This window comes from Camponotus floridanus, unplaced genomic scaffold, assembly GCF_003227725.1.
Source record: "Camponotus floridanus strain SB8 unplaced genomic scaffold, Cflo_v7.5 scaffold170, whole genome shotgun sequence".
Lineage (NCBI taxonomy): Eukaryota > Metazoa > Arthropoda > Insecta > Hymenoptera > Formicidae > Camponotus > Camponotus floridanus.
This window is the reverse complement of record NW_020229293.1, coordinates 279,897-306,426: the sequence shown is the minus strand read 5'-3', so window position 1 is coordinate 306,426 and position 26,530 is coordinate 279,897. Positions and strand designations below refer to the sequence as shown.

Sequence of the window (26,530 nt, the reverse complement as noted above, 5' to 3'; positions counted from 1 at the left end):
ATGACGTTAGAAACAAATTTATTTTGTAGCTCTTTTGTATCGATGCTAACATTTCTATCTAATTTATCATTTTGTGTTCTCAACTTCTCTACAGTTACATTATTTGTATTAGTGGAAAATGTTTGTTGTAAACTATTTGTTGTATCAATAAAGTACTCAGACTCATTAATTGTATTATGAGAAACAATGTGTATATCAACGTTGCCACTAACTATAAAAAAGTAAAATAATTATGTACAATGTTTTATATCATAATATAATTAAAAATTAGATAATTAAATTCTTACTAGTATCTTTATTTAATTGTACAACTGGTACATATGAATTGCATTCTGGAAGTATGATATTAGAAGTAGATTTATTTTGCTGCGCAATAGTGACATTTTTATCTGCTCCATCATTTTGTGTCGTCAACTCTTTATTATTTATATCTTTTATATATTTAATAGGAAGTGTGCGAAAACTATTTGTCATTTCACTAACACATTCAGATTTATCACCTGTATCACAGGCAAAAATATGCATGTTTATATCATTATCTATAAAGTAATTTATAATTCTAATATAATCGTTGTAAAGTTTATATATTTTATATGTTCTTTATGTATTTTTAACAAGTAAAAATTCTTACCAGTGTCCTTATTTAACGTGTCCTTATTTAGTTGCACGATTGGTATTTTTAAATTTAGATTTTTAGCTATTATATTAAGCATTTCACGATTATCTAAAAATATTTTTATATTAATTAATAAATACAATTTGAAATAAAATTTTAATTGGAAAAGTTAGTAAATAAAATTAGTAAGTAAAAAAATTAGTAAATAAAATTTAAATTAGAAAAGACGTTTATCAGTTTTAATGTTGATTCAACAGAGAATCCTATTTACAAAATCTGTTTTACAAAATCAGACTTTATTTAACGTGTTATAAGAAATGTTTATACATTAGAATATTATAACATTAGGATTATAATATAGAATTTTTATATGTAATAATTATGAAAAAGTAAAATAATTTAAAATTATTTAATGAAATTATCAAACAAGGTTTTAAAAAGTTGAATATATATAATTGAATATATATAAAGTAGACAATATATAATTGAATATAAAGTAGACAATATTAGGTAAATTAAATATAAGTAAAAATTTCTTGATCAAGGATAAAAAATTAATTTTATCAAAGATAAAAAACTGATTTTCACAATAAATGTGACTTGTTTGCATTTTTTAAAAGATTAATATATTAAATTTTTTAAAAATTATCTTATAAATCCATTTTTCCAATCTTTATAAATATAAAATAAAAGTAATAAAATAACTAATAACATATATATAAAATAATATATAACATACATAATAAATTAAAACATTTTATAAAAAATATTTTATATTTAAGACATTTTTTTATATATATTCTCTCTCTTTCTTTCGAATGTTTTAGTGAAATACGAAGTATTTTATAAAATATTTATTTCCTGATCATATTTTAATGATATTCTTTTATGCAGAGAGCTACTTTAATGCAGAAGGAGAATAACAAATTAAATAAGCAAAATTAAATTATTATAAAAATATATATTTTTATGTAAAATACTAGGAAATCGTTATTATAAAAATATATATTTTTATGTAAAATACTAGGAAATCGAAATTATTATTTATGAATCAGTAAAAATTAGAACTTCTCTATAATTATTATAAAAAGAAATGATTTTAAGATACTACTTCATAACATTACTTAATATTAGAATAAAATACTTACCATTTAATACAATTAATTGTTTTCTTTTTCTTGTATTTTGAAATTGAACAAAATAATTTTTTCGATACTTATATATGCCATACATGTTGAAATTGAGTCTTATTACAGTATTGTCACTTGTATAAAATCTATATGAATGTTTCTAACACTGCATTATGTGCATAATATGCATTTGAGTCGAAAAATCCATCTACGTTATCTGAAATTTGAATATATATACAGGGTGATTCAAAATAACCCCTGTGTCCGTGAAATGACACATTGTTGAGTCAATTCTAAGACGATTTTTCCTTTTGCAAAATTTTGTCCGAAGCTTAGTTTTCGAATTATTAAAGAAAGTAGTTAACGCATGACGAGTCGGATACAAGAGGCAGGCAAGGGTGACGCGAGGCCCGTCAGACGCGGGCGCTTACGCGGGACGCCTGCTGCGATCAGCTGGTCGCTATACACATAAACATACATGCCAACACATACATTCTCTCTCTGTCTGCTGTCTGTCTGTCTGTCTGTCTGTCTCTCTCTCTCTCTCTCTTTCATTCGCTCACTCACCTGTATTTTTTTTTTTTTTTTTTTACGAGAGAGGGGAAAATGCATTTTATGCATATCCACCGGTCAATCCAGTGAGTTATGTCGGACTCGAGTACCAAGTCGAATTACCAACTCGGTATTCCCTACTCACTAAAAACCCCTCCCTTTTCACGAATTTTCTTTGATACACTGTCCCTTTATCCTTCTCGAGATCCGTTTTCGCATAATGTCAAAAAATAGTTATTATTACCTTATTCAATGACTTCTGATGTATTGCTGTAATTGCTTGAAGAAGAAATGAATTTTCCGATAGATCGTACGTTCTCAGATTTAACGTAGATATCACGTTGCACAAGAAATCCACACTAAATTATTAACTGAAAGTATTTCTTCTTTCATGAACTGCATTCTTTTATAAACTTTAACATAATCACATTTATTTACTCACTCGACGAGACGAGAAATTTAATAATGACTCTATCACTAATCATTATTAATCACTGTCGAATAATAACTGTTGACGATTAAAAATCACTCGATAAAAGAAACACGCACTTCTTCAATCGAACACATGATCGCGTTCGATAGCGCCAGTAGTACCTTAACCTACCGCAACCTACTATGACAAAAAACTGCTTGCAGTCGCCGAGTAATTATCGTCGCATTGTCGCGTCGTCGCGTCGTGTAGTAACGTGTCCGTGCGTGTTTCTTTTATCGAGTAATTTTTAATCGCCAACAGTTATTATTCGACAGTGATTAATAGTGATTAGTGATAGAGTCATTAGTAAATTTCTCGTCTCGTCGAGTGAGTAAATAAATGTGATTATGTTAAAGTTTATAAAAGAATGCAGTTCATGAAAGAAGAAAAACTTTCAGTTAATAATTTAGTGTGGATTTCTTGTGCAACGTGATATCTACGTTAAATCTGAGAACGTACGATCTATCGAAAAATTCATTTCTTCTTCAAGCAATTACAGCAATACATCAGAAGTCATTGAATAAGGTAATAATAACTATTTTTTGACATTATGCGAAAACGGATCTCGAGAAGGATAAAGGGACAGTGTATCAAAGAAAATTCGTGAAAAGGGAGGGGTTTTTAGTGAGTAGGGAATACCGAGTTGGTAATTCGACTTGGTACTCGAGTCCCACATAACTCACTGGATTGACCGGTAGGTATGCATAAAATGCATTTTCCCCTCTCTCGTAAAAAAAAAAAAAAAAAAATACAGGTGAGTGAGCGAATGAAAGAGAGAGAGAGAGAGACAGACAGACAGACAGACAGCAGACAGAGAAAGAATGTATGTGTTTGCATGTGTGTCTGTATGTGTATAGCGACCAGCTGATCGCAGCAGGCGCCCCGCGTAAGCGCCCGCGTCTGACGGGCCTCGCGTCACCCTTGCCTGCCTCTTGTATCCGACCCGTCATGCGTTAACTACTTTCTTTAATAATTCGAAAACTAAGCTTCGGACGAAATTTTGCAAAAGGAAAAATCGTCTTAGAATTGACTCAACAATGTGTCATTTCGCGGACACAGGGGTTATTTTGAATCACCCTGTATATGTACATAAAACATTATACATTGATTATATTTAATGCATTGATTATAGTAAAAAACCATTGAAAAAACACAATAAAGTATATACATAGGATTATTGAACAAATCTTGATACGCGCATGGCAAACTGTTTACCGCAAACGTTTCTTACTTTTCTTATTTTGCTTTATTGAATAATGTAAGAACTTGATTAGTCGTGCCTGATTATAGCAAGAAATTGATCCGCGATAATCAGAATGAATGCGAAAATAAGAAAGAAAAATGGAAGGAAAAAACAGAAAAAAACATTACAACATAAGCTGCATTCCAAAATTCACTGCTAATATTAAAAATATATAATTCACGTAACGTGAACTATAAATTTCCAATGTTAATAATGAATTTTAGAATGCAATAGAAGAATAATTAACTTACCTAACCTAACCTAACTTACATTTAGTGAAGTCTGGATAATAGACACATTATATCATCTTATGGATTATAATAATCGCGTACACATGATGTGAGCGACAATTCATAATAATCCGTAAACTGATATGACCATGTATGGCAACAAAGACGAATGCATTAATACTCGAAATATTACTTGAGTTGAACAACAGTTACATTGGCAGAGAACTAATACTCGCGATTATACGGGAATCGAATAAGGCACATTAGGGAGAGAAAACAACAGAAAGCGAAAACGACACAAAGCAAAAATACTACAAAAACGACATAAGCAAAACTACAAACGACATTTCGGCTAAAACATTTCTGGCGAACGTGATCTCGACCGTTTCGAGACCCGATCCCGGTATCACAAGTTGCGCAATATTCTGCGGCTAATAGCAGCATGCCAGGTCATTGCAACGTCACAGAAAGCCCTTGCACGTACAACAATTTTAGTCGTAATCGTAAGATCATAAAGAAACTCATTAATCATAATCGAGTATTCATCCTGCGATAAAAAAATAATCAACTGTGATTGATTTTCTTACGATCTTACGGTTGCGACTAAAATTTTTGTACATGCAAAGGCCTTTATTTATGGACTATGTTCTAAAATTTCTTGTCTAAATAAATCTATAATTCATGTTACATATATTATAGATTTACGTACTAGTAGAATTTCGGAAACACAATCTACCTTACACCAGCGTTTTATTATAATTTTGTCAAAGTTCAGTCCTTACAATAGAAAACAATTAAAAAAGCAGACTTTAATAGCGTAAACTTGGTCATCTATATGGCGCTAATTCATTCTAAAGGATGAAGGCATATATATACATAATTATCTAAATGCAATGACATTATATAATATGATAATATAAAATAATATAAATATTTTAACAATGAAATAATTTCCCCTCCCTCCTCACTCTTTTCTCTTTCTCTTTCACAGTACAAATTTTATATATTTTCGTAAAATACATATATGATCTCATATAGTAAATTGTACAATATATAGATTATAGATAATGTCCAAGAGATAGTAAAAAACACTAATAACATAATAAAGCTAACAGGATTGAACAAGTCCTGACACTTATGGCAAACCGTTTGCTACGTTTCTTATTTTCCGTTGTTTATTAAATAATGTAAGAGCTTGATGACTTTATTAAATAATGTAAGAGCATGAAAACCATTCATGCAAAATATATAATTCTTTTCAAAATAAATATAACATTGAATATATAGAAGACTCGAGTTCTAAACTAAAATTTTTATATTTCTTAATTTATCTTATTGAACGTAATTTTAGAGTTAAGGAAATTTTTGTTAAATTTTGATTAAAATCACATTAAACTCTACATTTTATTCGAATAATTTTCAATTAAATAATTTTCTTAGTTATCTAATAATAAATAAAAATTATCCAAATTATATCGTATTTGATGTCCCTTTAATCGCAAAAATCTCATTAATTTATTGAGATTACTTTTTCAAACCGATTAAATGCCAAATAAAAGTTTGAGTTTTTATTTAATATATATAAGATATTTATATTCTCTTAAATATTCTCTATATTATAGATAAGAAAAAGTTTGTTGTCGAAATAAAAGTCGTCGAAAACGAGAATGAGAACGAGAACGAGAATGAAAGCGAGAATTAATAAGGAATAAGCGAGAAGCTGTATGATCGTAGAGTTTCTTACGAGAGATTTTATTTTTCTATAGTAGTTCACGAATATCATCTTATTTTATTATAGAAAATAAAACTTTTATCCATTTAAAAATAATTACAATTTTACACACAACATATGTATGCTCGCGTATGCGCGCGCATAAATTAATTTATGATCGGAAATCAAAAATAAAATTCATATAAAGGACACGTGGGAGAACGCATCTGAATGCACGCGGCTGCTTCTAGACGCACGTCTGGACATGTCTGCTCCATGCATAACGATGGATTAGTATATTGTACGTAAAAAATATAAACATACAAATTAATAGAGAATTTTTCTACATTGTGTAAGCGCCTAAAAGTATAATATATATATATATATATATATATATATACAGGGTCTACCAAAAGTGTGGAAACCCCTAAATATCTCGGAAAATATACGTTTTACAGAAAAGTGTTTCCAACAAAAGTTGTAGGGTTTAAGAAGATCTATATACTGATTCTATCAGTTTGACCTTGGATGGCGTCGTCAAGGTCAGGTCAAGGTCACATTGACTTTTTTAAATGACACCCCCTACATTTGATTGCATATTCTTATAGCTTAATTCAAGAGCTTTCCAAAACACTATAATAATGTTCATTTTTATTAAGTACTTTGCGAGTTATGAGGGTTGAAATAATTTCTTAATTTTACATAAACCATAAAATATCTAGTAAACCATTCATTTTTCGATTATCTTACCTTCATACTTTTATGTACAAATTAATGAGAGGAATCAATTGGTATAAAGAAAACACATAGTTGTTTCTAAGAAAAAATATGTAATTTGCAATTAACAATTCCATATTTTTTCTTAAAAACAACTGTATGTTTTCTTTACACCAATTGATTCCTTTCATTATTTTGTACATAAAAGTATGAAGGTAAGATAATCGAAAAATGAATGGTTTACTAGATATTTTATGGTTTATGTAAAATTAAGAAATTATTTCAACCCTCATAACTCGCAAAGTACTTAATAAAAATGAACATTATTATAGTGTTTTGGAAAGCTCTTGAATTAAGCTATAAGAATATGCAATCAAATGTAGGGGGTGTCATTTAAAAAAGTCAATGTGACCTTGACCTGACCTTGACGACGCCATCCAAGGTCAAACTGATAGAATCAGTATATAGATCTTCTTAAACCCTACAACTTTTGTTGGAAACACTTTTCTGTAAAACGTATATTTTCCGAGATATTTAGGGGTTTCCACACTTTTGGTAGACCCTGTATATATATATATATATATATACATAGTTTAAGGAATGTGTGCCTTACGCTATCCCTATGATAGCTCAGCACCATCTGTTGCGATAAGCGAAAAGACTTGATTTTGGAAGTTGGAGCAAGCAGTTAGCGAAGTATTGTCGAGGACTGTGCATACGTTTTGGCGAAGGAATGCCAGAGAACGTTCGCGAAGGTAGAATGTATCGAGTATTTGAGTATTATTTGTACTGTGTTAAAGAGAAGTCAATGTTGTCGTTCAAATAAATGTTAAGTTAGTGCAAAAAATTGCCGGTGAACATTTATTAAAAAAATAAAAAATAAACCTTACAGTTAAGACTCTTTTTCTCTCAGAAGCGGGATTCACCTATGTTAAACGTTGCTAAGAAGTAACTCCAGACTGAGGTTTTTTTTTCTTTGTGAATAGTTTGCGTGTAATAACCGCATCAAATTGCCTTTACGGTACATATTAATTGGTCATATCGAGAACATCGAAAAGAAAAGTAAAGTGAGCACGTGTCATCAGAGAAAGTTCTCGAACCGGAAGTGCGTCTTATAGAACATTCTAGATCTTGCTCCGAAATAGCTGACTCAGCCATCTTACCGGTAGGCGAAAATTTTGGAGAGCCATCTCTATTTCGAGAGTGATATTGATTCCATATCACTATCCTTTTCGGGTATTGACGTCTTGTCAAGTTCTGAAGATAACAAGGGATTACCATAATTATCGATACTTTCACTCGCGAAACTTATTTATTGGTGCCATCTGTGAACGTTCAACATGAATCGAGAAAAATTGGAATCATTATCGATAAACGATTTGAGAGCTCTTGCAGCACGTTTAAAAATTGATACAAAAGGAACACGTTCTAATATTTTTGAATCTCTCATAAATTATTATGAACGAGAAGGATGGTCGGAACAATCGCATGGACAGTCATCTACAGAAAGCACTCATGAACCTAACAGGGATCCATCTACTATATCATCAGGCAGTGAACCACACGTAGAAAAACCGGAGATGTCAATACTCCAGCCACCCTGTATGTTACATACAGCGGGTTTGTCATCAGGTGTGAGAACACAAAATCCGACAAATATCAGCTCTTTACCTGATATTCAATTTATTGTGGAGTCGGTTGTACAAGCGTTGCAACAAGCCTTTTCCTCTTCATCTGCTAATGTGCCTCATCAAAATACGTGTGATACGCGTGAAGCAAATGGAAATTCGTCTAACATTTGGCAGCGTGTAAAGTGTGCTGAAAAACTGATCCCTACTTTTTCGGGAAAAGAAGATGAAAATGTTATTCGATGGCTTGAAAGAATTGCAAATATCGCACAGACATATCATTTCGGTAGTGATGTTTTGCTTTTGGCTGCTATAAGTCAACTAAAAGAGCGTGCTCTAAATTGGTATAATCGTCAACCACTCGAATCTGTATCTACTTGGGAGGAATTTAAATTCCAGGTGAGACGATATTTTGAAAGGAAAGAATCTTACACCGCAACTTTGGCACGAATTAGCACTCGCTTTTGGAAATCCCACACAGAAAAATTTATTGATTACGCGGAAGCAAAATTAAATTTAATGCAGTCCCTAAAGCTCTCTGAAAAGGAAAAAATAGAACTCTTAGCGGACGGAGTGAAAGATTTTAATCTTCGAAGAATGGTGCTGAATACTTGGATTGACGTGCCTGACTTTATTGAACACGTGCGCAAAATTACAGAAGATAGCATAATTGTACGAAAGGGAGAATCTAAACACCCAATGAAAAAAACGGGAGAGACTACATCATCAACCGAGAAGACTTGTTTTACGTGCAAGAAACCCGGACACTTATCCAAGGACTGCCGAATCGCAAAAGCAACGTGTTTTAAGTGCGGTCAAACGGGTCATCTAAGCAACACCTGTCCTAAGAAGGAAGCCAATCGCAGCACGTCTTTGAATCATGTGGAGAAGGATGCGTCGCCGCCGTCAACTTCGTCCACGGAAATCACATCTCTATCGGACAGCGTATTGCAGATCGGTACAAACAGCGAAACAAGGCTATGTACTATGATTCGTAGATTACATAATAAAAATGTAGCAATCCCTGCCTTGGTAGATACTGGTAGTCCAGTCAATTTAATTAAAAAGTCGATACATGAAAAATTCTTTGATAATAGAGACTTATTTAACGTTAGAAAAGGAAATAGTTACAAAGGAATTAATGAATCTCCGTTATTAGTGTATGGAAAGATATATGATCAAATTATTTTAGAAAATTTAAATGATTCATGGTTCGATATTACTTTCCTGGTTGTGAATGATAAAACAATGCGTTATGATATTATTATCGGTCGTGAATTTATTAATAATGCAAATTTAAGATTTATATTTTTTCAAGATGAATATACTTTTGAAAAAGTTGCTGATTGTGAAGAAATAGCTCATGATCTTTTAACTATAAATGTAGTCGAAACAAATGAGATATATGATCCAATAATTGAAAGTTTAGATAAAGATTTAAACTTTCAGAATCGGTGTGACTTATTAAATACATTTGCTGATGTAGAAAATTTAGAGATTGAAAAAGTAAATGATAATTATTGCGTCCAAGTATATTTAAAAGATAAGTCTTTGTTCAGATATGCTCCGAGGCGAATGTCTATTGTAGAGAAAAATGAGCTTCAAAAAATTACAGACGATTTATTGGATCGAAATATTATTCGACCTAGTATTTCACCGTATTGTGCTCGAGTTATTTTGGTAACGCGCAGAAACGGAAAAAAAAGAATGTGTGTAGATTTGAGACCGCTTAATCAAAGGATTTATCCACAAAAATATCCTTTTCCTATAATAGAAGATCATTTAAATAAATTAAGAGATACACGGATTTTTACTAAATTAGATTTAAAAGATGGTTTCCATCAAATTGCAATTCATCCGGAACATACTAAATATTTTGCTTTTGCAACTCCTTCTGGGCAATATAAATTTCTTAAAACGCCATTCGGTTATTCTGAGGCTCCGGCCGAATTTCAAAAGAGAATCTTGCAAGTTTTTGATCCGCTATTGCGCGCAAATAAAATCTTGATATATATAGACGATATATTAATACCTACGATTACTATTGACGAAAATTTAAAAATCTTAAAAGAAGTGCTAATCTATTTAAAGAAATATGGCTTAGAACTGAATTTATCAAAGTGTACATTTTTAAAAAAGGAAATTGAATATCTAGGTTATCTAATTACGGCAAACGGCATTACCATGTGTAAACGCCATATACAAGCTATCATCGACTTTCCACAACCACGAAATGTAAGAGAATTACAAAGTTTTCTAGGCTTAACAAATTATTTTCGAAGATTCATTAAAGATTACGCTTTTAAAATTAGTTGTCTACAAGCTTTAGTTAAAAAGAATACTAAATTTACATTTGATGATCAATGCGTACAAACATTTGAACATTTGAAAGCCGAATTGACTACACCATCAGTGTTATGTATATATAATCCATCAGCCGAAACAGAATTACACACGGATGCGAGTAGTCACGGTTTTGGCGCAATATTGTTACAAAAACAAATCAAATAATTGTATGGCGCCCATAGCTTATTTTAGCCGCGCGACTAGTAACGCCGAAAAAAATTACCATAGTTACGAATTAGAAACGTTAGCTATTGTTAAAGCAGTCGAACGTTTTCACGTTTATTTACAAGATATAAACTTTAAAATTATCACGGATTGTAATTCATTGGTATTAGCAATGAAAAAAATTAATATTAATTAAGAATAGCGCGATGGAGTTTAATTCTCCAAAATTATAAATTTAAGTTAATACACAGAGCATCAGGTAAAATGGCTCACGTAGATTGTCTTAGTCGTTGCGTTATGAATGTAAATTTAATTACAGTAGAAGATGAATTAATGTATAAGCAATTAGCTGATCCAAAAATTAAAGAATTAGCAGAAGACTTGGAAACCAGAGATCATAAATACTTTGTACTTATAGAAGGTCTCGTCTTTCGTAAATACGCGGATAAAAACTTATTTGTTGTTCCTGAGAATATGATTAATAGTATAATACGGATTTATCACGACGAAACGGGACATGTTGGCATAGATAAAACTGTACACGGTCTTCTGAGTCACTACTGGTTCCCATGTCTTAAATTACGCGTAAAACAATATATAGAAAACTGTGTAAAATGCTTAAGTTTTTCTTTAATTGGGGGAAAACCCGAAGGCGAATTAGAAATTTTTGAAAAAATAGCTTTACCCCTTCACACGCTACATATTGACCATTTTGGACCATTAGAAATTACAACAGACGGCTATAAATATATTTTAGTTATCGTGGATGCTTTTACAAAATTTACTTGGCTTTTTTCCACTAAATCTACTACAACTGATGAAGTCATAAAATATTTAAATATTCTTTTTGATTTATTTGGACTTCCTGAACGAATAATTAGTGATCGTGGAACAGCTTTTTCTTCAAGAAATTTTGCTCAATTTTTAAAGGAAAGAAAAATAAAGCATGTAATGACTGCAGTCGCTTCACCTTGGGCTAATGGTCAAGTTGAAAGAGTAAATCGTTTCTTAAAGTCGACCTTATCGAAAATAAGCGATAATATTGCAGATTGGAAAAATGTACTAGGCAATGTTCAATTTGTAATTAACAATACTTTGCATAAGTCGATTAATACCACGCCGAGTAAAATATTGTTAGGATATGATCAGCGTCAAAATTCCGATAACGAATTAAGAAAACTAATTGATCATCTGGCGCAAATCGATCTAGATATCGAGCAAGAAAGAACAGAATTACGAGATTCAGCTCAAATCGTGAATCGCGCCGTTCAAGAATATAATAAAATAAAATACGATAAAAAGCATAAGAAACCTACACGGTATAAAGAAGGAGATCTGGTACTTGTCAAAATTTTACAGCCTAAAACCGGTACCAATCAAAAATTATTGCCGAAATATAAAGGACCATATCAAATCAAAGCTGTACTTAAGAAAAATAGATTCGTAGTGACAGACATTCCAGGATATAATCTAACTCAAAAACCATTTAACACTATTCTTTCATCCGATAAAATTAAACCTTGGATTAAAATAAACGAAAATTATTCCACTAGTAAAGATAAAATTTAGCTTTTGAATAAATAAATTGGAATACTATAAGAAAAATATATATATGTAATGTAATGTGTGATAATACGTGAAGTCTCCACAGAATAAGATATTTTTTTTATTGTTTATTTAGTATATAATCGTAATAGTTCGAGGACGAACTAAAGGGTCAGAATGGCCGAATCTGTAAGCGCCTAAAAGTATAATATATATATATATATACATAGTTTAAGGAATGTGTGCCTTACGCTATCCCTATGATAGCTCAGCATCATCTGTTGCGATAAGCGAAAAGACTTGATTTTGGAAGTTGGAGCAAGCAGTTAGCGAAGTATTGTCGAGGACTGTGCATACGTTTTGGCGAAGGAATGCCAAAGAACGTTCGCGAAGGTAGAATGTATCGAGTATTTGAGTATTATTTGTACTGTGTTAAAGAGAAGTCAATGTTGTCGTTCAAATAAATGTTAAGTTAGTGCAAAAAATTGCCGGTGAACATTTATTAAAAAAATAAAAAATAAACCCTACAATTGCCTATTGCATGCATAATAGATATCTCAAGTTTGCGTATGATTCATTGACTCTGTGATAAAATATGTAACATTAACGCAAAATACCAATAATAGATAAAGTCGTTACAAATCTGGACTGTGTGCACATCATGTGAAAATTGATCCATAGGCTGCATTCAACAGAAAAAGCTGCTCTGCAACTATTATAAAATTCGTGAATCTGATTGGCGTATGCTCTTTTTTAAATTCAGCCAATATTAAGAGCACACGCCAAAAAAATATGATTCACAATTTTCAAAATTGCAAAGCAGCTTTTTCTGCCCCATGCTTGCGACGATGCTTTATCTATTAATAGTATTTCACGTTAATGTGACATATATTTCATCACAGAGTTAGGCTAATATTACATTTGTCGTACGACAAATTTTTTGAATATATTGATTGGCTGCAGAATAGAAAGTTTTTAAAAATTCAAAAAATTACTATCCCGTAGCCAATTAATATGCTTAAAAAATTTGACGTACGACAAATGTAATACCGGCTTTAGGGCCATCGCACACGAAATTGCATAGTTGCATATGCATAGCATAAAATCGTATGGACCAATGAGCATCCAGTATTAAACCATATTGATTTACATAACATAATACTCGATGTTCATTGGTCCATATGGCCTTATGCATATGTAACTAAGCAGTCGTGTGCGATAGGCCTTATCCTATTTTTCGATTTATGCATGATGCACATGAAATGACATAAAATCTATAATAATGCATTACGAGACGTCTTGTGCGGAGGCCCTAATGCAACCTACAGATTTTTTGTTGCTTTATGCGCATCATGCGTGAATCGGAAAGTACCTTCAGTGATATATACAGGTGTCCTGAATTTAAATGTCATAACTTCGGGAGCGTGTAGGGGATCGATAAACTAAAAGAAAAAGTGGTATAGAGATATGCTCGTTTTTGCTTCGTTTTGGAGAAAATCGCAAAAAACATAAAACGTAGTTTTTATTTCTGTACTTATTTATTACTTTTTAATTCATAAAAAAAAAATTAAAAAAATATAAAAAAATAAAAAAAATAAATATGAATTAAAAAGTAGTAAATAAGTACAGAAATAAAAACTACGTTTTATGTTTTTTGCGATTTTCTCCAAAACAAAGCAAAAACGAGCATATCTCTATACCACTTTTTCTTTTAGTTTATTGATCCCCTACACGCTCCCGAAGTTATGACATTTAAATTCGGGACACCCTGTATAAAGTTAGGATATCGCGCTTACAGTAGGCAATGTAGAAAAACGCCCTGTATATTTATGTTTTTCACATATACTGATCTATATGATAGCACAATATATTGATCCATTATCATGCGTGGCCGGATGTGTCCAGACCTGTCTAGACGTATACAGATACATCCACATGCGTTCAGATGCGTTCTCCCGCGTGTTCCTTATATGAATTTTATTTTTGATTTTTGATCATGTTTTACTTCCTAAACTTGTTTTAAAACTCAATTACCAGTTGATGGCTAAATGATGTTTCATTGTTAAATAATTTTATTAATAATTGCACCGTACTTTTAATCCTTAAAATCTTATATATGTTATGGTACCGTTTACTTAAAAATAAGTATTTATAAAATCGAGTGTAATAGAATTATTAATTGTTTAAGGAAAACATGTTATATGTAAAACCCATCGACATATAAACTGGACTGAGCATTGCGATAAGCAAACGCGCACTCGCTATAGAAATAGAGATATTACATAGGAGGCCTATTTTGTCTCTCTTGTTAACATTTCATTGGTAGATTTTTCGATTAAACGATAAAAATTACCAATGAGATGCTAGCAAGAGAGACAAAATAGACCTCCTATGTAGTACCTCTCTTTCTACAGCGAGTGCGCGTTTGCTTATTGCAATGCTCAGTCCAAGGGGACAAAATATTTGTCAAATATTGAATTCGTCAATGAAACTTTTCATTTTTTACGAATTTACATTAGGTGAAAAGATTCATGATCGACCCCCAGTTTATATGTCGATGATAAAACCAAAAGTCATTTAAAAAATAAATATAATAATAAAAAACTGATGTGCAAAAGATGACACCGAACTATGTTATTGTTATCGAGAAAAGCCGTTATAACCGATTAGAGCTCGGTGAAACGTATACTCCCTCCGTCTTTTTACCAACCGTAGGTTGGCAGCAGTCGGGAGTAAAAAATATTCTAACAGAGCTATTTTTCTACATTACCTACTGCACATATATCACATATTTTAACTTCGCGTATTTTATTATCTTTTTATGTCATTATCATATTTATCGTGTTAAACAGATTTGTAAGATTTTTACCAAATTTTTAGTTCTTACAAAGGACATGAGTAAGCATTCGTTGAGTGAAAGAGCTTAAGGGCCTCCGCACAAGCTGTTTCGTAACGCATTACATTACGTTAAGTATTGAGCGTAGATCTTAATTCCGTACGTAAATTTAAACTTCGGTCAACGCACAGAGAAAGTCGTAACCTAAAAACAGTAACCATTCACTGTCTCTACGTTACGATTTTCTCTGTGCGTTGACTGAAGTTTAAGTACCGAATTAATACTTAACATAACGTAATGCGTTACGAAACAGCTTGTGCGGAGGCCCTAAGTACTTTGACAATGTAGGGCACATCCTTGGATATATATATATAATAAAACATATTGTAATTAGTAATGAATATTTTTGTTATAATTTCATAAAATATAATAAAAAGTACGTAACATAAATAATATAAATTTAAATTTAATAAGTCAATTTATTAATCAATCTTTTTCATTTGCAAGATTTTTTCATTTATAGGATTTTACACAGGAATTGATGCATTTTTGTGTCTGCGCAACTCATGTTAGTGTTATAACTGTGCAACTACAATATGATGTTGTATCCTATCTTAAAAAGTGCATGTTAAGTCGATAACTCGAATATATCGAAATGTTGAAGCCTCCTTTTCTGCGATGCTGATAGGATGGTGCGTTCCGATATATTCGCGGTTAGGTTAAGTTAGGTAGCGTAGCGCTCGAGCGCTTCGTCATCCATAATCTATTTGTTACTCTTTCGTATTACATAGTAGTGTGTTAAGAAAGAAGTAAAAAGAAGTAAAGAAGAAAAAAGAGAAAGAGAGAAAGAAGAAAAATCGAATAAAGAAGGTATGTAAATATGTGTATAAATGTTGTTTTTTAAAAGAAAGTATGAAAAACTTTGATCCGGAAAAGGTCATATTACTTGTACATATTTATATTGATAATTATATTTACAATATGTATAAAATATATAAACTATATTGTATATATATGTATGTACATATACATACATATATATAATATATATACATTACATATACATATGTACACATATATGTTAATATGTAAAATAATGTAATAATTATAATTATAATTATTTTTGTTTGTAGTGAAATTACACTAATAATTTTAAATCCTCTCTGCATTACTGTATTTGCTCTTAATAAAACATTAATATATATGCAAGATAATATATGGAAGCTATTTGTAGATATGTATTATATTGGGTTGGGGAGAAAGTTTCTTCGTATTTTATTGCAAAAATGAAACAAATTTTATTCATATTTGAAATGAAGCTTATGAAATTAAATATGTGCCGTTTTGTTCGACCACCTTTTGCCATCTTTGAGGTAAAACCATAATCCCGTCACTGTAGAACTTGTGTGATTTCTGGGCGAAAAACTGTGACAAGTGATTTTCACAGGCCTCTCTTGAAGCCAACTTCGTACCATTAAGAGAGTTCTGTAGAGATCGAAATAAATGGTAGTCTGATGGTGCAAGGTCAGGACTATAAGGTGGGTGCATCAAAACTTCCCAGCCAAGTTCTCTTAATTTTTGACGAGTCGCTATAGATACATGAGGTCTCGCGTTGTCGTGATGAAAGACGACGCCTTTCCTATTGATCAATTCTGGTCGCGTTTTCTCAATTGCCTGGCGTAATCTTTCCAGTTGTTGACAGTAAAGGTTAGAATCAATTGTTTGACCGGACGGCAGCAGCTCGTAGTGAACGATTCCTTTGTAATTCCACCACACACTCAGCATCACTTTTCTTGGCGTCAATTTTGGCTTTGCCACAGTTTGCGGAACTTCATTTCGCTTTGTCCACGATCTTTTTCATACATTATTGTCATACGTGATCCATTTTTCATCGCCTATTATGAGCCGTTTCAAAAATGGTTCGATGTCGTTTCGTTTTAACAATGATTCGCAGATAGAAAATCGATCCATTAAATTTTTGACTGTTAAATCATGTGGCACCCAAACATCGAGCTTTTTTTTGTATCCAGCTTTCTGCAAATGGTTTAAAACTGTTTTGTGGTCGATGTTCAGTTGCTTACCGATTTCGTGACTGCTAATATGCCGGTCTTGTTCAATTATTTCCATAATTTCATCGACTTTTTCAGTGATCGGTCGACCAGAGCGAGGTGTATCTTTGACGTTAAAATTTCCAGATTGAAAACGCTTGAACCAGATTTGTGCAACACGTATTGATACAGCATCATGTCCATAAACATCACAAATTTTTTTAGCTGCCTGAGTTGCATTCTTCCCTTTTTTAAAATAAAATTTTAAAATGTATCGAATTTCTTCTTTCTCTTCACTCATTTTCAAGATGCAATAACTTTTAACTGAATAGATAAATATCACTACTTTTTTGCTACTTTTTCTTTATGATATGTCACCTTTCAAACGCACACAAAGTATTGACAGATCCGATTAATATTATCAAGGTTATGCGATTCTAATTCCATCTGCCGGAAAATACGAAGAAACTTTTTCCCCAACCCAATATGTTCTATGTTATCTTATATATTATGCGCAGTAATGGTTTAAGAGTATATGTACTAATGCGAATAACATTCATTATTATTAATCTAATTTCAATATTGCTGGAAGAGTTTGCTTATAAAGAAGCTTGTTATCTAGGAAATCTTATATACTATGCGTAGTAATGATTTAAGAGTATATGTACTAATGCGAATAGCATTCATTATTACTAATATAATTTCAATTAATTTTAAATCCTCTTTGCATTATTGTATGTGCTCTTAATAAAACATTAATACATATGCAAGATAATATATGGAAGTTATTTGTAAATATGCATTATATGTTCTACATTATCTTATATACTATGCGTAATAATGATTTAAGAATATATGTACTAATGCGAATAGCATTCATTATTACTAATCTAATTTCAATATTACTAGAAGACTTTGCTTATAAAGAAGTTTGTACAACAGGCTTGTTATCTAGGAAATCTTATATATTATGCATAGTAATGATTTAAGAGTATGTACTAATGCGAATAGCATTTATTATTACTAATCTAATTTCAATATTGCTGGAAGAGTTTGCTTATAAAGAAGCTTGTACAACAAGCTTGTTATCTAGGAAATATATAGCTATTCCTTAATATAAGTTTTTGTATAAGTAAACTCTTCCTGTAATATTTAAATTTGATTAATACATAATGTTGAATTCTATTTAAGTTAGTACGTATATTCTTAAATCACTACAATATGTTATTTATAAAAATACATGTATTACACTTTATCTTATATATACCATAATAATGTACTATTGTAGATAGATTTAAGTTTATTATTTATTAATTTAATTTAAATATTGTAAGAAGTGTTTGTTTATAAAGAAGCTTGTGTAAAGAAGTGCCTATACATTTTTTAGAATATTAAGAATATTAATACAAGAATTTTAGAATATTAATAGAAGATAACTTATATATGTAATACATATATTTTTTTTAAATAATTTAGTTTATTGAAAAACAGTAATAAGAATTGCATATAGGTTATATTCAAAAAATATTTAAAAAAATATTCAAAATTTGTTAAATATATTCATAAATTTCTATCAATAAAACAAACCATGTATGTTTTATAAATATTTCCTATATATAATTCTTTAGTTTTCAAAGGATCAAGTTATTTTTAAAGTTTTACATATTATACTAATTATCTTGCACAAAACAATAATAATCCAGAAAATGTATAATCACTTCTTTATACAAACTTTTTTTATTAGCAATTTTTCTTGCAATATTTAGATTAATAATGTTGAACTCTATTTACATTATAGTAAGTATATTCTTAAATAATTATTATTGTATACAGGGTGTCCCATTTAACTTGACACATCGAAATATTTCGTAAAATCTAAAAGATACGAAAAAATGTTTCAGACAGAAGTTGTATGGTTTTAAAGGGGACATAAGATGGTGTCATTAGTTTGAGCTTGAAGAGTCACATGAAGGTCACATGAAGGTCACCACCAACTTTTTAAATGGGATACCTTATATGCTTTTGCATATTCTTGTAGCTTATCTCGAGAGCTTTCCAAAACACTATAATTACGTACCTTTTCGTTAAATACTTCTTGAGTTATAAGGCTTGAAATCATTTCTTAATTTTACATAAACCATAAAATATCTTGTAAAATATTCATTTTTCGATTATTTTACCTTAATACTTTTATGCATAAAATAATGAGAGGATTCAATTGGTGTAAAGAAAACACATAGTTGTTACTAAGAAATAATATGTAATTTGCAATTAACAATTCTATATTTTTTTTATAAACAACTGTATGTTTTCTTTATACCAATTGATTCCTCTCATTATTTTGTATATAAAAGGATTAAAGTAAGATAATCAAAAAATGAATATTTTACTAGATATTTTATGGTTTATGTAAAATTAAGAAATAATTTCAAGCCTTATAACTCAAGAAGTATTTAACGAAAAGGTACTTAATTATAGTGTTTTGGAAGGCTCTCGAGATAAGCAACAAGAATATGCAAAAGCATATAGGGTGTCCCATTTAAAAAGTTGGTGGTGACCTTCATGTGACCTTCAGGTGACTCTTCAAGCTCAAACTAATGACACCATCTTATGTCTCCCTTAGAATCATACAACTTTTGTCTGAAACATTTTTTCGTATTTTTTAGATTTTACGAGATATTTCGAAGTGTCAAGTTAAATAGGACACTCTGTATATATAAGATAAAGTATAATTAAAGATAATACATATATATTTATAAATAATTTAGCTGAAAATAGCAAGAATTATAGTAGAAAATATTTATGAAGTATTTATTATTTATTATTTTAATAAAAATTTAATGAAAAATCTTGCACATTAACTGATTAAGAAGTATATATATATATATATATATATATATATATATATATATATATATAATAATGCAAGGAGAGAAAGTTTAAAATTATTAATGTAATTTAACTATAAATAAAAATAATATAATATATATTATAATATATATATATATATATATATTTAATTATATATATACATATATGAGTATATATATATATATATATATATATATATATATATGCATAATTAAATACACTACAATATAGCTTATATTCTATATACGTTGTAAATATAATTGTAAATATAAACATGATACAAGTGGTATGATCTTTTCCTTACTTAGAGTTCAATCATAAATTTTTTTCTCTAGCATGAACTCGTGAATAGTAAAAAATTTTATTGATATAAATATTGAATATGTGTTAATTTTTTCTAAGTTTACGTTACAAGAAAAAATTTATGATTAAGATTTTATTAATATGATATTAATAATAAAATCTATAACACTATTTTTATATAAAATTATATATTAATATAATACAATTTAAATGTATACATATATATATATATATATATATATATATATATATATATATATAATTTATATATAGGGTGAGTTTTTTATCTTGAGACATCGAAATATCTCTCTCGTAAAGTCTAAAAGATACGAAAAAAATGTTTCAAACAAAAGTTATATGGTTTTAAGAGGAACATAAGGTAGTGTTATTAGTTTGACCTTGAGGAGTCACCTGAAAGTTACGTGAAAGTCACCTCCAATTTTTTAAATAAGACATCCTGTATATTTTGTATATTTTTGTAGCTCATTTCGAGAGTTTTCCAAAACACTATAATTAAATTAGTTTTTATTAAGTACTTTCTGAGGCATAAAATCATTTTCTTAATTTTATATAAATTGTAAAATATCTTGTACAGTATTTATTTTTCGATTATCTTATTTTAATACTTTTATGTACAAAATAATGTGAGGAATTAATTGGTGTAAGAAAAACATATAATTGCTTCGAAAAAAAATGTAATTGTTAATTGCAAATTGCATTTTGTTTTCGAAACAATTGTGTTTCCTGTACACCAATTGATTCCTCTCATTATTTTGTATGTACATAAGAGAATTAAGATAAGATAATGAAAAAATTAATATTTTACAAAATATTTTACGGTTTATGTAAAATTAATAAATAACTTCAAGTCTCATAATTCGGAAAGTACTTAATGAAAACTAACTTAATTATAGTGTTTTGGAAAGCTCTCTAGATGAGCTACGAGAATATGCAAAAACATACAGGATGTCTTATTTAAAAGATTGGAGATGATCTTCACATAATTTTTAGGTGACTCTTCAAGGTCAAACGAATGACATCATTTTATGTCTCCCTTGAAACACATTGAATTACAATTTTTGTCTGAAACATTTTTTCGTATCTTTTAGCTTTTACGAGATATTTCGATATCTTAAGATAAAAAAACTCACTCTGCATATATATATATATATATGCATAAATTATACGTATGTATGTATGTATGTATTATTTGTATAATTTCTTATATATTATTTTTTTAAATAAATGTAAATTATTATTTATTTCTTTTGTTTCAGGAAAGGCGAGAAAGTTATAAAATTGACATTGATAATAAATAGTAGAAAAAGAAGAAAAGAAGAGTGAAGAGAGAAAATTATTTGAGAAAACTTTTTATATTATAAGTTATTTTAATTTATTTACAATTAATATATTATATTTAATTATATTTTAATTTTATTGTATTATAATATATTTTATTATATTATATTTATTATATTTATTATATTGTATATATTTATTATATTGTATTATATATTATATTATATTTATTATATTGTATTATATTATATTTATTATATTTATTTTATTGTATTATATATTATATTATATATATTATATTATATTTATTATATTGTATTATGTAATATATTATATTATATTTATTATATTTATTATATTGTATTATAATATATTTTATTATATTATATTTACAAAAATTTAATTAATATTTAATTTTATTACAGTAGTATTATTAATTATTATATATATTATTAATATTTATTAAATTATTATATATTATTAATAATTATAATTTATTTTATTTTTTATGTATGTAATTAATAAATAAATCATATTATTTAAAAGTATTGATATTATTATTAATAATAATTATGATATTGATAGGTTAAATGAAATTGTGTAGTCGACCAAACTAGCCAGAAATATAATTTATTCAATACGACGTATTCAAAAAGACATTTACGTACGCGAATAAAAGAACACTGTAACAACATAAAATTACATGAAACTAATCATTCAGTAATTAGCAAGCATAGATTAGAATCTGGTCATGATTTTGATTGGTTAAAACCGAACATCCTACACAACGAAAAGTATGTTCGTAAAAGAGAAATTGCTGAGATGTTTTTCATAAAGAGATGTGATAACCTAATCAACTTACAAAAAGACACAGAAAATTTAAACAACATTTATGACAAAATAATAAAGGTCATGTAGTTCCGTTTTACTTATGATCGCGTTTAGTCTTTGACGAGGTCCCACACGGACTCATTGTTCTTAAAATTGAATTTTCAAAATAAAGTTTTGCAAATGTGACTTGTGCTTGCACAAGATTATTATCTATGCCGACACTCTGATTACTACTACTTCGGCTAATTTTGTATGTATATTTAAAATATCTCACGTTGAAACTAAATTAATTGTGCGTATTACGGTTCAAACCGAAAATTAGATGTAAATAATAATAATTTTTTGCAACTTATATATCTATTTCAGTGTATACTTGATAAGGACCACAACGATATGGTCGAAACGTCGTATTGAATAAATTATATTTCTGGCTAGTTTGGTCGACTACACAATTTCATTTAACCTTTGAAAATTCGACTAGCGATATTAAACTTCTACAAAAAATATTAAACTTCTACAAATTTCTATGATATTGATGATAATCGATGATATGAATAATATATAAATGATGACACTGATGATATAAACTATTATATAATATTGATGATAACAACAATGATAATGATAATAATGACAATGAAGATGATGATAATGATGATAACAAAATAATAATTTTAACAATAACTATAGTTCAATAACTATAATAATTAACTTATTTATGTAAGTTAATTTATTTATAAGTGAAAAAAACAGCAACAATTTTATTAATTTTTTGAGCGTTGTATCGACATCGATCCATATATATTACTAAAAGTAAATGACAATTGTAACACCAACAATAGTTCGTCAAATTCCATTCCTAAAGAGAATATTAATTTTTATCTTAATTAAATTTAATCTAATAATAATAATAATAATTTATAAATAATAATATTTAAATAATATATAAATAATAATAATAATAACTTATTCATATAGTAATAGTATGTAGATTATTTAATAGTTATAATATAAAAATAGTGTAACAGATATTTCAATAGTAAAAAGTTTCTTGTATAAATTATTTTCTTTTTATTAATATTTATTAATAATATTACGTGTATATCTTTAAGATTTTATATAGTATATTAATATAGAAAATTCTTATAAAATGACGAGACGTAAAATTGTACGTACTTTAGAAGAAAAAGAAGAATTTTTACAACGACATCGAGAAAAAAGAAGGGAGAATCAACGACGTCGTCATGAAAATAAGAAATTAATTGAAAATTCTTTAAAAAAGTCAAAACAACAAACTATTTGTATTGCTGGTACATCAAATGATAATCGTGTAATAGAATTAGATAGGGAAAATGAAGAAAATCCTTTAAGTGTTAGATCAACATTACAATCATCTGTAGAATATCAAACTCGTTATCGATCACGGCAAAAAAAACGATCTTGTTTGAATAATATTAGTACACTATCATTTACTGATGTAATTGAATATTATATTGGTCCTATGGATGTGTATTGTATTCATTGTAATGCAAAACACTTTGCAGCTGAAAAAGTTTCTAATAGAGGATATTCATTTCATAATTGTTGTAATCATGGTGCAGTATATGTGCAACCATTACCTGAATTTCCTCAATTCATTCGTAGTTTATTTGATGGTAGTCACATAAAATCTAATAATTTTTTTCAAAATATTCGTAGTTATAACAGTTCATTTTCATTTGCTTCATTTAATGCTAATTTAATTAACTTTCAAAATAGACGACCTGGTCCATATTGTTTTAAAATACAAGGACAGATTTATTATCAAATTAATAAAGCATTATATGCTGCACAAAACGAAAATCCTACTTATGGCCAACTTTTTATCGTAGATTCAAATGAGCAATAAATCATCGTCTGAATCAAAATTCATACATAGATTTTGAAATTGTACAAAACCTTGAACAAATAATGCGGAAATTTAATGTATTTGCTCAGTCTTATCAAATGATGGGTGAAGAATTAGAAAAGCAACGACGTTTAGAAATGGAATCTGGTGAATTATTACCGGAGTTACAATTGGTATTTACTTCAAGACCAGATATGGATCGACGTCGATATAATACTCAAAGAACCAATGAAGTTGCTGCTGTATTCTCTACAACAGCTGATGGAGAAATTCCAGAATCATATGTTACAATACGTAATAAAAATACTAAAACTTTACAAAAAGTTAGTATTATGGATCCAAATGTAGAACCATGGATATATCCATTATTTTATCCATATGGTACTCAAGGATGGCATCGTGATTTAAAAAAATTAAATAGTGATAGACGAATAACTAGAGGACAGTATATTAAATATCGTATAGCTATTCGTGATGAATTTAATGTTTTTTTTATTAGGACGTCGCTTATTTCAACAATGGCTTGTAGACAGCTACGTAAAAATGGAAAAAGATAGAATTGATTATTGTAAAAATCATCAAAAAGAATTACGTAGTGAAACATATCAAGGTTTAAGAGATTATTTACAAACTACGGCTAATAATTTAAATGGGCGTATTGGAAAAATGGTTGTACTTCCTTCTACATTTACTGGATCGCTACGCAATATGTTACAAAATTATCAAGATGCAATGGCAATAGTTAGTAAATTTGGTAAACCAGATCTTTTCATTACTATGACTTGTAATCCAAAATGGCGTGAAATTGAAGAAAATCTTTTATCTGGTCAACAAGCTTCGGATAGACCTGATATTTGTGCTCGTGTTTTTAATATAAAAAAAGATTATTTAATTGATTTAATTGTTAAACAAAAATTTTTTGGTGAAATAGCAGCATTTGTATATGTTATTGAATTTCAAAAACGCGGTTTGCCACATGTTCATATGTTAATTACTTTAAAATACAATTATAAAATCACAACTCCGCAAATTGTTGATAAATATATTTCTGCTGAAATTCCTGATCCATGTGAGAATCGTATTCTACATGATGTAGTTATGAAACATATGATTCATGAACCTTGTGGTGATTGGTGTTTGGTAGATGGACGTTGTTCAAAACATTATCCGAAACCTTTTCTTGAAGAAACTAAAATGGATGAAGATGCTTATCCTTATTATCGTCGACGAAATAATGGAACAACTTTTGAACGTCCTGGTGGATATATAGTTGATAATCGTTATGTTGTTCCATATTGTCCTACTTTATCAATTATATTTAATAGTCATATAAATGTTGAAGTAGTTTCAAGTATTAAATCAGTTAAATATCTATATAAATATATTTATAAAGGACATGATGTTGCTGCTATAACTATTGAATCAACAGAAAGTGTTGTTATTGATCATGATGAGATACATAATTACATCGAAGCTTGTTATGTTGGACCTGTTGAAGCTAGCTGGCGTATTCTTAGTAAAAAACTACAAGATAAAAGTCACGCTATAACACGTTTATCAGTGCATCTTCCTAATGAGCAAAATATTATAATTGAAAATGAAAACATTGACGATGTAATGACTTCTGCTTTAGATCAAGTTACTATGTTAATAGATTATTTTTCATTAAACTTACGTGATGAAGAAGCGAAACAGTATTTATATATAGAAATTCCAAGTTATTATACATTTAAAAAAGAGAAAGTTAACGGTAAAAATGTATCACGTTGGGTCAAACGTAAAAGTCATTATAATTGTATAGGACGAATGTATTCCGTTAGTCCAACACAAATAGAATTATTTCATTTACGATTATTGTTACTCACAATAAAAGGGGCTACAAGTTTTAATGATTTAAGAACTGTAAATGGAGAATTTTGTCAATCATTTTCAGCCGCATGTTTAGCTTTAGGTTTGATCGAAGATGATGATGAATGGAAAAAAGCTATGAATGAAGCTGTTGGATGGATGATGCCACGACAACTTCGTAGATTATTTGTACGTATATTATTACATTGTCAATCATTATATCCTGAAGAATTGTGGGAAAATTTTAAAAT

At 29.0% G+C, this 26,530-nt stretch overlaps 1 protein-coding gene across 1 annotated transcript; it reads right to left on the bottom strand.

Annotated features, from left to right (window-relative positions):
- Positions 1-16,511: 16,511 nt before the first annotated feature.
- Positions 16,512-17,318, bottom strand: LOC112637497 (histone-lysine N-methyltransferase SETMAR-like). Its single transcript, XM_025407370.1, has 2 exons — positions 17,055-17,318; positions 16,512-17,000 (listed from the first exon to the last, which is right to left on the bottom strand). Exons 1-2 carry the CDS (start codon positions 17,316-17,318, stop codon positions 16,512-16,514), a joined length of 753 nt encoding a protein of 250 aa, XP_025263155.1.
- Positions 17,319-26,530: the final 9,212 nt, after the last annotated feature.